At 35.1% G+C, this 15794-nt stretch overlaps 1 protein-coding gene across 1 annotated transcript in view; it reads right to left on the bottom strand.

Annotated features, from left to right (window-relative positions):
• Positions 1-10662: 10662 nt before the first annotated feature.
• The window catches only part of LOC116848898 (odorant receptor 43a-like), a 33882-nt gene continuing 28750 nt past the window's right edge, over positions 10663-15794 (bottom strand). Inside the window, exons 5-6 of the mRNA XM_032825460.1 lie at positions 14494-14649; positions 10663-12959 (exon numbers count right to left, since the gene is read on the bottom strand). Of these exons, the coding sequence (XP_032681351.1) occupies positions 12906-12959; positions 14494-14649 (210 nt within the window). The 3' untranslated portion in view covers positions 10663-12905. The remainder of the gene's footprint in view (positions 12960-14493; positions 14650-15794) is intronic.

Genomic DNA, 15794 nt, shown 5'->3' on the forward strand with positions numbered 1-15794 from the left:
GAGAGAGAGAGAGAGAGAGAGAGAGAGAGAGAGAGAGAGAGAGAGAGAGAGAGAGGGGGCAGGGAGAGAGAGACAGAGGAGAGCACTAAACTCTCTTTACCTTTTCTTTACTTCTCTTTACCTATTTACATATACGCGACTATTTCCGTACCGTTATGCATTAAATGTGGAGAATGTCAAAGCGAGCGTCCATGTGTGTCTTTCAGCGAGGCCAAGAATCTCGTTTGTTACGCCATGTATTTCTTTCACGTTACAAATCACATAACAGTTATTACGCATTATATAGTGGCTACTAATTATCGCGCAAAATAAATTAATGGACGTATATGTAAGCGGTAGTGTCTCGTGCAAAGTAATTGCGCAAGCGCAAACGGGCGCGAGATCGGCCGTGTATACTTATCATAAACTTATATAGATAGATTGACCCTTGCCGTAGGAGATAGCGTGGCAACATCTACGGTGCAGACATAGCCATCTGAGTAGATTTGTCCTACGCTAAAGTAGGAATAGTGGGGATGAAACTAAATGAGGGGAATGCATAGAATGAGAGGAAGAAAGCACTTTTATTGTGGAGGAGAAATTTTATGAAGTAAGTAGTCTATTATAATAAAGTAATAGTTATACTAAATTAATTAATGTGTATTTTTTTCCGTATGCATACTATTACACGTTATTCTGTTTTCATCTATTGATGACGAATGTGTGTTTCATCCGCTACTAGTCCTCACCAAGCAATTAAAAGAAAAGGACAGATCTACTCAGATGGCTATGTCTGCACCGTAGATGTTGCCACGCTATCTCCTACGCCAAGGGCCGGTCTATTTATTTAAGTCTATGATACTTATGCGTCTGTTTGATCAGAGGCAAGCATCGATAGTACTGGACGGAGCATTCGGCAAGACTTCTTTAATCTTTCGTGTTGAGAGACTTAGAAAGAAAAAGCTAGATGTGTGGGCACGGATTTCTCTTTCTACTCTCTGTTCATTGGTTAAATTTTGTCTAAGGAGAAAGGGAACAGTATCGTATCCTTAAAAGTTGGAAACATATGTTACTATATATGATTACATGTTGTACGTGTAATACATATATATTACAAATTTCTTATATACTCTATAAACATTTTTATATTTTTATATTTTTATATTTCATCTTTTCCTTTTTCCTTATATCCTATATTCTTATTGTTGTAAAAAAAAAATAATTAAAATAATAGAATTGTAAGTGCTTCGTGGCCTCGCTGCTCCTACCCACATATCGTTTTGTCTTCTTTCCACGTCTGTTAATACGATGTCGGCATAATGAAGTAAGAGATAAAGAGATCGAACTTGATAGAGCGCGAGTAGAGAAAGTGGTCATGATTCATGTTCTCTAATTGAGAAGGAATCCGCTAAAATAATATCTTCTTATGATTAAACGCCATTTGTAAAGCAATAAGCAATAAGAGCGCAGGGGTGCTAATTCTGTTATATTTGCAGCACTCTGACAGCGCGTAGAGGGGATAGCTCCCATGTGTGCGTGCCCTGTCCGTGTGCGCCTCTCATTCAGAGCTGCCACATGTGGGACCGAGTACGTGTAATTATAGTGCGTGCGGCGCAGCGCACACAAGCGAAGAACTGCTCGCATGTCTGACTTATGTTCATCGTGTTTTTCGCGAAGGATCAGCGCTCGCTAGCATTGTCTCTATTGTGTCCTGCGTTAGGAAATTCTGATTATAGGTGAAAAATTGAAACCTGAAAATTTTCTGACGATCGTGAAATTAATTTTGCAAGTAGTTTATATAATCACGTTAGATCGCTTCGCACAGGTGTCGTACAATATTGAATTTTACTTAATAACGAAGCATGAACTCTATTTTATAAAATGCAATCGCGATTTAAGCTCACGCGAAAGTTGTAAAAATTAACGATCGGCGGAAAATGTATGATGCGGGTGATGTGATTGCGCATTTTCTGTGGCGCAATCTCTTTCCGCGTTAGCACAATCTCTTTGCGCGTTGGTGCACTGTTCGAAGATCGCATTCAATAAAACTGAATAATTTTACAGAATGTTGAATGTTCAAAGCGTATACTCAATACTTTAAGCATCTATCAGATAGTGTTGGAGTTTGATTTATCAAAATTTTCTTCGATAACAATCGTCGACCAATTAATAATCTAAGTTAATTAATTAATAAATATATGTACATTTGGAGAAAAATACTTCAAAATTTATTTGTCAAATTAATGTAAAATATGCATTATTACTAATATTATTATTTGAAAAAGCGATCTTCCAATTGTTTTAAGCAGTGTGATTTTTATTGGACGGCACGTACGCATACTACAATTACAGCAAAGTAAATCGCATTGATTTGATAAGCATGCACTACATCGAAAGACTTTTTGTCTTTCTATTATCAATATGTTTTTTGTTTTGACTTACCAAACCGCCGATTAGAGTAACCACATTTTGCTTTTGTTTCTGGAATAGAAAAAATGCCATTTCGCCGATTAAATTCGTGCATTGATGACGATTTGAATGAAGAAGTTTGAAGGATAAAAAATAAACGCAATATTTTTTACGTTGGAATAATTTTTCGGAATGCATTCACACTTAGAATATTTCACTTTCTCGATATTGCAAATAAATCTCTTAATCAGAACAAATCAAATTTTTTAAGTAGGAATGTTACTCAGAAAAAATTTTCCCCGCGTGTAATTACGATTTAATGTAATCTTTGATTCAATTCAAATTATCTCGATTTCGAGCAAGAAAATTATCAATATCGTTGGATTTCTAATTACAAATGTTAGTGAAGCTTACCTTCGAGCTAATCCCGCTCGGTTCGAGCCGGATCCTTCGGCGCAGCAGCCCCTAAAATTCGGCTGGTCGTTTGTTTTATCTCTGCAACAGAAAGCAGATTTAATTTAGTATTATACATGATAATGGAGGCATTAAGGAACTTGATTTCAAACAAGAGAATTTTCAGTTTTATCGGAATTATGAATTCAAATTAGTGAAACCTTCGCGCCAACTCTGCCAGACTCGAAAAAACAGACTTAATTGAATATTAATTAGTTACACGACGATGGAGACATTAAGAAACTCGTTTCCAAACAAAAAAATTTTCAATTTTGTCAGATTTCTAATTATAAATGCAAGTTAGTGAAGCTTACTTTCGAGCTGACTCAGACAGGCCCGAGCCGAATCCTTCTGCACAGCATCCCCCAGGCATCGCATTCTCTAGAGCCGCGTGACTGCGTCTGCTCTATTGGATCTTTGTGACAGAAATTTAATTTAATTTAGTAATTTATTAATTTAGCATCAATTAGTTACACGTGTCAGCAAAACGAGGAAAAGAAATTGTCGTAATGGCACGCTCGAGTTGCTTCCCAATACGCAATAAAAATAATTAAATGACAACCGAATAAGGAAGTAATAATACTTGAATAATAAATGGATGATGATAATATTTAATTGGCATTGAAAGGAACTCGATCGCGACGTTTCTCTATCTAACGAGTAAAAAGGTAAATAAAACGCGGTAATTACCTGTCGCAGTAAAGCCCGCAACACCTGCTCGCGTGAGGAGTATGCGTCTTAATTTGTCTTAATTATCGCCATAATTGTCGCGGTATTAAAAATCGGCACGGAATAATCTAAAAAATAACGCGGCAACTCCCGATATGCTTGTCTCGATTGAGAACGGTTGAGAATGTTTTGGCGTTACGCTCGAGCACGTGCTTGTGCCCACGTGTTTACATGATCCGGCCGCGCGCCTCCTAAGCGTCGCTCAGTCAGCGGCACGAGTGGGTCGTTACGAGCATGATGTAAGAATACAAAGTGAACCATTCCCGAAGATGCGCAGTAGTTGACCAATCAGAGATTGCTCACAATTGCCCAGATTAGGTTTGATGTAAGTATGGTTAGATTGTTTCCATATGCTAGAAAAGTGTGTCTTTTGGGGGCAACATTTCATTGGCTGTTACGTCTTCGGTTATTATTATGCGCAATGGTTATTATTATGCGCAATGGTTATTATTATGCGCAATGGTTATTATTATGTACACCTTGTATTCTTACATCATGGTTACGAGCGTCCATTTACTTAGCCTTTGTGGAGTCTAGAGTTTTCGTTAGAGCCGTTACCCAGGTATTGTTATTATCGATTATTTGATCATCGTTATTCAGTTATTATTCGCTCGCGGCAATTATCACACGATTGTCAATCATTTATTATCACTACCTTATTATTCGAATATTATTACTTTTTATAACAATTATAATATCTGCTCCATAATCGTGTGATAATAGCCCCGAGTGGATAATAACCGAATAACAATGATTGAATAATCGGTAATAACAGTGAGTAACAATAACTGGGAAACGGCAATAATAACTGATTAAAGACGAGGTAAAGAAATTGTCGTAACGGCACGCTCATGTTTCCTATGTGTAATAGCAATTAATTAAATAATAACCGAATAAATTAAATAATAATTGAATAAAGAAGTGATGGTAATGTTTGACTGTGTGTGTGTGGCATTGAGGAACTCGATCGCGACGTTTCTTTATTTAACAAGTAAAAAGATAAATGAAACGCAGTAATTACCTGTCGCGATAGAGCCCGCAACACCTGCTCGCGTGAGAAGTACGCGTCTTAAATTGTTTTAATTATCGCCTCAATTGTGGCGAAGTCGAAACGCGGTATTAAAAATAGGCGCAGCATAATCTAGAACAGAACTCGGAACGGTTTGCCAATTTCCGCCGATTCTCGAGAGCTACGCATTCTATCTCCTCCAGTGATATCATACACGCTGCGCGTACACGTCATACACATTTGTACAACGCGGGATAGCATTTACGTATATAGCGAATCACCGCAGATGAAACGCTTCAGGTACGTCGTTGTGAGCCTAGATCTCGCTGTACTATGGGACGACCTCTCTGCGCGCGCCAGCTGTGTGTGTATGTCCCTATATTATTATATTTTCTTGCTCACACATTTTTCTTTTTATGCTTGTCTTGGCCCATATTTGGAGGGGGCGCGCGCTAGTGTCCCCTGAAATAAAATAATATATTTAGCGCACAGTTTATACTGTAATATTTTATATTTTACCCCTGAGAGAACATTCTTTGAATTTATAAGAAGCTAACTACAAAATCGTTTGTTTCAGATCGTTTGTTTCCAAGCTTGGAGGCGCGACTGGCCGCGACCGTCACTTTTGTGGCCCGCCGCGCGGCAAGGGGGAGATAGAAGGCGTAGCTCCCGAGAATCGATCGAAATTGGCAAACCGTTCCAAGCCCTAATCTAGAAAATAATGCGGCAACTGCCAATGCGTTCGCCTCAACCATTGATAGTGTTATGGTATGTCGCTCGAGCACGTGCTCACGAACGCGTGTGCATGACACGGCTGCGTCCCTCCCCCCCTCCTCCAGCGCCGCTCAGTCAACGGCCCGAGCGGGACCGACGGTCGGTTTACCTAGCTTGTGTTGAGCCTAGAGTTTTTGGATGCTTACGATATCGAGTGCAAAGCGAATAAGAGGAAGTAGTATCTATTCCCATCCACAACTAATATATTTTATGGTTACTTTTGCTTTGCTCTGTTCTCTCTTTTATCCACAGGAACAATATGACTGCGTCGGACGACACAATTGATGTAGCATATGTCTACGTCAATTGTGCGTTTGCTTCCGACACCGACTTACGTCTGCGATACTGTCGGAAACGATTGCGACAATCTTTGTGCCCAGAGAGTCATGAATCTTTTTATCTAATGTGAATTCGTGAAAAGTGAAAAATCTAACCTTGGATTACGATCGCATTCAAGTACTGCAAAACAATTCACTTCTTATAGTTTCATAGTAAGGAAAAATATTAAATAATTGAGAAAATCCAGAGTTCTCATGTGAAAAGATTCATGATTGATGTCTTGGCCTTTGATGTGCTTACACAGTCATATTGTTCTTGTGGATAAAAGACAGAACAGAGCAGAGCAAGAGCAGCCATAGAATATATTAGTTGCAGATGGGAATATGTACTATTCTCTTGAATCCAGTTCTCACTCGTTCTGCACTCGATATCGTAAGCAGTCTTTGTTAAAGCCGTTACCTAGGTATTGTTATTACCGATTTTTTGATCATCGTTATTTCTTTATTGTCCACTCGCGGATATTATCACACGATTGTCGAGCAGATATTATTACCATTTAATATTCTAGTATTATTATTTCTTTATTCTCGGTTATTATTTAATTTATTCAACTATTATTTAATTATTGTATGATAAACCTCCTTCTGTGGTACTACGGCTGATATGAAGCCTGTGGAAGAGATCTCTCGCTGTTTGCATTGACTGGGACAATGTTATTTCACATTACCTCTACAATTTACCTCCGCCTGTATCGCCAGTTTATCGAGATCAGTGTTTTCATTGATCATCAGAATAGTACGAACAATCTCTGACAGTTGTTCAAGGAAGAGTGAAGAATTGGGTTGCCGCATTGTCTTCCTGTTAGATTGCGTAATCTCTGTAAGAAGCACAAGGGTGTCTTGTCCCTGAACCCATGACCGCGAAGCAATCGGTGTAGCTTCGTTTCAATCGTGCCATCAAACGTGCTCGTGATGCGTACTTTCAAGTCTTGGTACCCGCCGTTTGGCCGTGAATCGGCAAGACTATCTGAAACAAATGATTTTGTTAGCCTTTTATTTAAAGAATGTTCTCTCGGGGGTAAAATACAAAATATTTCAGTATAAACTGTGCGCTAAATATATTATTTTATTTCAGGGAACACTAGCGAGCGCCCCCTCCGAATATGGGCCAAGACAAGCACGAAAAGAGAAATCTTCCAATGTGTGGGCAAGAAAATATAGGCTGCGTTCCGAAATTCACTGCCAGTACTGAAAATCTATAGTTCATGTTACGTATACTATAGAATTTCAGTACTGGCAGTGAATTTCGGAACGCAGCTATAATAATTTGGGACACACACACAGCTGGCGCACGCGCAGAGAGGCCGTCCCACAGTACAGCGAGATCTAGGTTAACGACCACGTACCTGAAGCGTTTCATCTGCGGTGATTCGCTATATACGTAAATGCTGTCCCGCGTTGTACGAATGTGTATGACGTATGTGCGCAGCGTGTATGACATCACTGGCCTCGTCATTGATACTGGGTGGCGCAGATTCGCGCGATGTACCGCATTGCGGGTCCATCCTTGCATGCGGATTAACAGGCAGCTGTGTACCGATTGTACCTCCAAATACATTGCTTTCTCCCATCGGCGGTAATGAATGCTGGAGTGACATCATGTTCTCAGGAAGTTGACTCTTTCTCTGTTACGCGCACTCGTAATGGATAATGGTAATGGATAATAAAAGAATATATATTCTTCAGAAAGTATAATGTCGCGTTTCGATCAGTCTTTTCAGATGAATAATCGAGATGTTGGTAGGCCGCGAAATATATAATAGAAATTTTCGAAGTTAACCTCAAATAAAATGACGGTTAGCACGTGGCTAACGAGAGCGAGCGGTACGAGCGATATTACAGTACGAGTAATACAACATATGCGATATTACGACGAAGATAGAGTCGCGATCGTCAATTTCACTTTATGTGGCGAAGAAAATCGTACGGGTACAAGTAGTAATATCAAATGGAATTATTTCGTGTCTTTCTCTATCGACTGTTTACTATTTGTGCCAGTCCTAAGTGTGTCATCGAGTCGTTATCGACTCGCGTATGTCAGTTTCCGATTCCTGGAGATGATCTATTGATCGTGTTAGCTTGTGCGTGTGGACCTCCGGTTCGCAAAGATGATTCTTTGGCTAACAAATGGCTTAGTTGATAGCCGTTGATAGCTACGCCGCTGACTTACTGAACATACGAGATCACACATACTTTTCGTGATTGAATGTTAAATTCTAATATCACAGCATTTCTATCACGTGATTCGCGCCTGTAAAAAATGACTAGCAATTTATTACAACCCTTGGCTACGTTCCGAAATTCGCTGCCAGTGCTGAAATTCTATAATACATATAACATGAATTATAGATTTTTAGTACTGGCAGTAAAATTTTTGAACGCAGCCTCTGTCGCGGGGCAAATATCGCAATCTGACGCGAAATTTAAATGCAAAGTCAATACAAATTTTTGTCGTCGCCATTATCGACCAATTTAGGCGTTTTTTTTCTACCTCTACAGATAGCGCGTATAGCAAAGCACAGCGAAAGACATGTAGTTTTAAGGAAATTTGGAATTTTACCGACCGACTTACCGATGTTGTAAATATGCACTAAAATTTTAAACACTGGTTGCAATATAACCATGTTACCATACGATTATGAATTCAGTTTCTGATTATTATCGATTATCGATTTTGTTATTTTCATGTTTGGTGCTTAGTAGTATGGAAGCGCGAGAGCTTTTGCAGTGAGAAGCAATTACTTAAAGACGAAGAAAGAAGGATGAAAAGAAGAGAGAGTAAAAGAAAATAAGGACATCTAATAATATTGATAAGAAATATTGAATTAGGTAAAGGGGATATCGTAAAATATGACGGGGATGATGGTAGCGCCTCTTTTCTATGTTATTTTAAAAAAAAGATGTAATGTTCGTATAACTATCTTTTTTTAAAAAAAGATAAAAAGGGACGCGTCCGTTTATACGAATAAAAATACAAATCTTTTAAAACTCTTATAAAATATATTTTATTTATTTTATACAACTATAAAAAATTTATAAAATAACATATTTAAAACTCTTAATAAAAAATATTCTTGTTTAAACTTCTTTTTTCTATAAAAAGAGTGATATCAGGTAATCAGACCAAGTGCAAATACAGGTTGTTAAGACTGCCTTCGCAATTTTTGTGGGATGCTTTCTGAGTTTCTGGCGTTCACTTGTGTGCGTTATTTTCTCCTTTATTGTTTTTATGAAAATCGCGTACGTAACACCGCATATCCTTGGAGGTATTCATTGTATCTCCCGAGTTAGACTAAACTTTCAAGTACGGAACGCACATGCAAGTTAATCACACAGACCCGTGACATATTATCTTATATAATATAATATAATATAATATAATATAATATAATATAATGTAATATAATTATTATGCATATTATTATTAATATTATGCATATTATTATTAATTTCAAATAAGATATTTTCATGAATAAGATTTAAAAGCAGTTTCTACCTTGTCTTAAATATTTACATTGACTTTCGATCAATCATGTTGTTTATTGATGAAATAATTAATTTACAAACACAAAATATATAAAAAGTTAATTATATTTCATAAGAAAGAGAGGGGGGAGAGGTAGACGGAAAGGGTGGGAGGGAGAGAGGGAGGGAGGGAGAGAGGGGGAGCGAGCGAGAGTGGGAGAGAGGGTGGGAGAAAGAGAGGGAGAGAGGGGGAGAGGGAGAGAGGGAAGAAGGAAAGAGGGGTGAGGGAGAGGGGGAGACTGAGAGAGGGAGAAAGATTTTATGAGATATATTGATTCAGATAAAATAAATTTGCATTCTATGTCTACCTGAATAATATTTCTAATATATTTCCAATATATTTCTAATATATTTTCAATAATTAAAACAATTACAAGACAAATATATAAATATTTTTTTGAGAGCAACAAATAATAAGAAGCGTTTTATTTCGTATAGATTATTAGGTGCAAAAAATTTGTATTATTTTTATCACATCATGTATATTTGTGGTATATTTGTGGTATCTTGTGGTAAATAAATTAAGTTCTATTTCTGTTATTCTCATTACATTATTAACATAACACCTCTCTCTCTCTTTCTCTCTCTCATTATCGCGGCTTCGGTGTCAGCCTATAGTCTAGATTCGCTATAGTTATACATATGGGAAAAAAAGAGATAGTAGATTGTATGGCTGCACTTTTTCATTGCCTGAACTTAACTGTGTGCCGCGCGCGTACGGTTGCTTGCTTGCATGCGTATCCTCTCCACACACTGGAACATGCTGCTGAGTCTCGAAACTGGCTTCACTGGCAGCGGTGCGTTGTCCATCCTCTCGTCACGTGTCGGCATCCGTGCTAGATATATTGAGGCGCGCTACAGCTGAGCAGTTCGAGCACTTTTTTTCCTACTATTCAGCGCGTGCTCATTTTTCTTAATCTTCCATAATTAATATTTCTATTATTATCAAGAATATCGCAAAACGGAATTTTCATGTTCACCTGAATCCATCCTACGTTCCCACGAAAATTGCGCAGACGAGGATATTAGGAAAATTTGCAGAGACAATACTGGGACACTCTGTATAAATTTACTTGTACATTATTAAACAGTTTTATCGGTGAAAATTCATTAAAAGGCATTGAAACCATTTGGAATATTTTAACCAAAATTGGTATACGAATAGGGCATGAATGGTTTTCAAAAGTTTACTCCCAATTTTTATGCTTAAATTACTTTAATGGAAAATAGATGACATTATTGGAGTTTTCTATATAATGCGCTTTCCACTAGAAGAGAATTTGCAAAAATGGGCATTTCTGTAGAGGAAAGAACAATAAATGGTATCAGATGGAATCTTTATACATTACATACAATTGAAAAAGTTTAAATCTGATAACTTTGCACATCTCGATATATATTCAATAGAGTACATGACACACACAACGTACTGACATCGATATTAAAGTTCGTATACATTTCTTAAATAACATACAAACATTTTACTTGTTTATTTTTTCCAAATATATAATATACACATTGTTATAAAAAAGATGAAGTCAATATTTGTAAGAGTGAGCAATAAAGAGTAATATGTTTTCCTTGTCTAATTGTCCAGTTAATGGGGAGAACGAAGGAAGAAAAGCAATTATGTGATTAATGCGTCCATTTTTTCTTCTATTATTTTATTTTTTTTTAATTTTTTTCATATCACCCTTCTAGCATACTGTATAATAGCGAAAGCACTTGACTTAGTGTATGTCTTTAATCTTCAACTTCATCCCGTAAAAGTATGTAGTTTATTTAATAAATGTATGATTTTCTATTTTTTCTAAATACATATAGAGTATTGAATACTATATTTACACGGAAAAAGTTGGTTGAATTAATTTAAAATTTGCATATATTAGACAAATTGTTTGGTGAAAAGTTAACAATTTAAAATTCTGATTAATACGTTCGCTACCAACATCACATATGTGGCGTAAAAATTTATCATAAAAAACCAACATTATATATATATGTAATGATGAACTTTTTTTCTGTTTCTGAATTTTTAAATTAAGTCTGTTTTATATAATTATGTAAAAACAATAATGCGAGACGCACTGTACGCAGGGATGCCGATTTAGTTACATTTGTAGCACGCTGACAGTGCGTAGAGGGGATGGCTCCCATGTATTAATGCCGTGTGCGACTCTCACTTCAGCCACACTCATGGACATAGTATACATGGACCCCGCATATTGCTAGAAAAGTGAACTCAACATGTAGAAAGAAACCATAGACTTAATATACATAGACTCCGCATACAGTCAGAAAAGAGAAGCCAATATATACAGTCTGTTCTCTGTCTCTTTTTCCACAAACAAAGTGTCCACAAGCAATCAGATTTAAGTAAGGACGTTTACTTGCCGGTCTAGTCGGGATGCTGTTGCGCTCTATAATATTATGCAAATGAGAAATGGATGGACGCGCGACAAAAAAGTGACAAAATAGGAAGAAAACTATAGCCCCTCTATTCTCGCTCTCTTTCTAATGTTGGCTTCACTCTATTAGACGATAGAACATAGGGCATTCGGAGTCTAGGTATACTATGTTCATGGTCACACTTCAGCCGAAGTGAAAGGCGCACACGGACAGAGCACGCATACATGGGAGTTATCCCCTCTACGCGCTGTCAGCATGCTGCAAATGTAACTGAATCGGTATCCTTGACTGTACGGAGAGTTCTTTGAATATACCATAGTAACGAACGTGTTAAACAAATAAATTTAATTACATGTTCTGGTTAAACTAACGACACAAAATTTTAATTATGTAACAAATTTGATGATAGAAGTTCGCTACGAAACTAGTTTTCAAATCCTAACAAACTTTGAATCTGGAACTTCTGAATTGTATGTCCGGCAGTCTATACCATTTCTGTAATTGATCGATCTGTTATGTATTGTTTATATACACATATGTTATAACTAGTACTATATTATATAATTTTCCAATAATATAATTTAATATTACAAAAAGCGAATTATTTTGATCGTAATTATATTTTTGTTAATATTCTTGTTAATTTTTCGAATTCGATGATATAACACTTATGCGTGATAAGTGGTCGGACAAAGTTTGTAAAGTTTATAAATTGTTTATAAATTCGAGTATATAAAGTCAAATACTGGAGATTTGCGCGCATAATATATTGGTTTTATGGTATTTTATTATACTCAGTAACTGATTTATGATTAATGTTGCACCTCAATGTGTGTTGTGTGTTCTGGAATATTTAATTATAATAACTAAATATTATATTTAATTTTACTAACCATACATAATATGTATTTTACTAACTATACATAATTTGTTTAGCTATATATATCATATTAATCCCACTATATTCTTTTTTTTTATAATTTTGATAACCAAATATTTGGATGTTATCATATACGCAAAGTTTGACAGTTATTGTACTTAAATGTTTTGATTAAATATCCTAGAATATTTCGTTATAATAACCAGAAATTTTGTGTAATTTTATCTTATTGAACTATATTACGTTAATTCATATGTTGAGAGAAACATTAATTCAACCAGGTTATTTTTTCCGTGTACATTTTCGTTTTTTTACAACATATGTATGAGAAATTTAGTTGTCTATTACATATTGTACTATTATTTAAAATTAAATAAGCTCTGTATGCATAATATACCTGTCAATCTTGATTTGCAAGCAACACAGATATATAACCGGCCGATGTTTTCAACAACTGCAAAAATTTTTTAATATGGTATAATTAGAAAAATAGAAAATATATCCATAATAAATAAATCCATAATAAATAATAATGACTTAAACTTCATAGTTCAAAATTTTGTTTCATTTTTATTAAGCTGCATTACATTATATAAGCATAAAATGATTAAATTAGATAGATTAAATTAAGGACCAGCAGAAGTTAAGAATAAATCCTGATTTGACTTTGGGGTCCTCGTGCGACGAAAGCTATTTTACTTCGTAAAAGGAATATTTTGTTACTAGAATTCTTATCACACAGGAATATTTATTGCAAAGATCACTAAAGAACTCGATCCTGTAATATTAGGTTAATATTGATATAAATATATTAGATACTCTAGTAAAGTTTTTTGCAGTTCTATTACTTTTACAACAAATATTAGTATTCGTATAATTAATCGGTTGTAGAATAAGTCTATTTTTCATGAACATCATTCTGTTTTTCTTTTACAAAAAATTTTTTTCACCAATTTCTTCATATTCTTTTTCAAGCGAGAGGCTTTACGATATGAATTTCTGCATATATTTCGCACTGCTCCCGTATATTTCTTGAGTGTATTTCACGTTATTTCCGCACATTTCCTGCATCATTTTCTCATCACATTTATACACTCCTCATATCATATGTCGCATTACATTTCTCTCCGTATAATTTTCGTAAAACTTTAGCAATTCTTTTACATTATATCAGCTTTATCTTCGTCCTCCTTCATAAGAGTTGTATATTAAAATTAATTTGTAGCAATTTTACAGCGATTTTTTACCTATATTTATTACCTATTATTTATATTAGTCTTTTATAATATTATGAAATAAAAAAATCAATATAAAGTAATTAAAAATATTTCTAATTTAATATTTTGGTATAAAATATTGGATGACATTTCTGTAGAGAAATAATACATGTACCAGAAAATTTTATGAAACAGATGTGATACTCGTACACACTTATCTTTTTCACAAAAAGATAGAAAAGGCGCTAAGTTTACGCATTTATCTACATGAATAGATTTATATAAAAGCAAATATTCTTATAAAAAAAGATTATTTTACTATTTATATTATATATTTAAAAATGTTAAAACAAACTCAGGTAGCAAGATGACGTCTAAAGACGTCATTAAGATGTCATTAAGACATCATAGACGTATAAATGACGTCTTTTGACGTCACCTTGCTACCTGGGAAGTATTGTTATTTAAACTTCTAATTTCTATAAAAGATAAATGAGAATACGAATAAGTGGTGTACGTCACGTGAAGCGCTTTTTCAAACAAGTTATGACATTTTTATTTAAACCTTAATTCTAAAAGATCGCTCTTTGACGATCAATGGATAGTTTCCTTAATAACAAATAAAGAAATTTTTACTTCATTTTGTTCTAAGAACGATGGTAACAAATTAGTGGTCTTTCTGAGAGGTCCCCACAGTCTCTTTTGCTGGTCCTTAAGAAATTAATTTTTAATTATTCAAAAAATATATCTCTTATGTTATATGTAACTTACGCTGCAAAATGTTGCCATGGTCATGGGAAATGTTTTTCCAGCCGTAATGTAAAGTGGTTTATTCGCGCGCAGCATGATTAATATTAAGTTCTTTGCTGCCTTTGGTTCTATAGTGTACCATCCGTATTCATATGTGGCGTGATGTATTTTTTCAGACTAAGGAAATATGACACATATGTGTAAACTGATCAAAAAAATCGATCTTCCAAAAATTTTATGTTAGTAATTTATATTAGTAATTTTATGTTAATAATAATATCAATAAAGTTAAATAATATCAATAAAGCCAATAACAACCCATGTAAGATGTCGATTATGAAGCACTTAAGGGATGTCCTCCCAGAGAAGGATCTAAGTCCCTTATAGAAATATCATACTAAGAATTATTGATAATTACTTATTTTCATTATTAAAAATACTTCTATAAGGGATATTTCTATAAGAGGTATTCTGATCGAAAATTAGACTACTCATTGTATTCGTACTCGTGAGCAGCGAGTGTAAAAAAGTCTCTCCGTTTTTTAACCTGCTCCACGGACATCGCACTTTGCACAAATTGCCAGTGCAAATGCGATCGTTGCGCTTCTCTTCTAGGACGTACCGAGCACGTTACAGTATCATAGATTTAGACTTACCATATATAGGCTAACCTATCGAAAACGAAACAGACGTTTTTAACATTTAACCTCATTTTTTTCGGAAAACGCTCGGAAACGTCAACTTTATTTGCAAGGGGGATATATTAATTGGCTATTATGGTAAAATTAATCTCTCTTATGGGATTGAAGTTAAGTGAAAAGTAATAGTCAATTAACATGTCCTCCCCTTATAGAAATATCATACTAAGAATCATTGATAATTACTTATTATCCAGTATTTTTAATACTGAAAATAAGTAATTATCAATTATTCGTAGTATGATATTTCTATAAGGGTCTTTGCAAATAAAATTGACGTCTCTGAGTGTTTTTAGAAAAAATGAAGTTAAATGTCAAAAACACGCGTGTTTCATTTTCGATGGGCCACCCTGTATGTAAGTAAGTCTATAGACATATATATAATACTGTATTATATAGAATACTGTATATAATACTGTATATATAATACTGTATATAATACTGTAATTGTGCTTGTTACGTTCTAGAAGAGAAGTGCACCTTTACTTGCGATTCCCGCATATATTCCGCGGAGCAGATAAAAATTAGAGAGCTTTTTATAATTCTTGTTTGTGCCGCAACATATGATTGCATTAAAAGTATTTCATAGGATCGTATCGTAAGTATTTCATAAGATACACTACG

The sequence above is a fragment of the Odontomachus brunneus genome, unplaced genomic scaffold (assembly GCF_010583005.1).
Source record: "Odontomachus brunneus isolate Ranch 3 - 2012 unplaced genomic scaffold, Obru_v1 Obru_scaffold_101, whole genome shotgun sequence".
NCBI lineage: Eukaryota > Metazoa > Arthropoda > Insecta > Hymenoptera > Formicidae > Odontomachus > Odontomachus brunneus.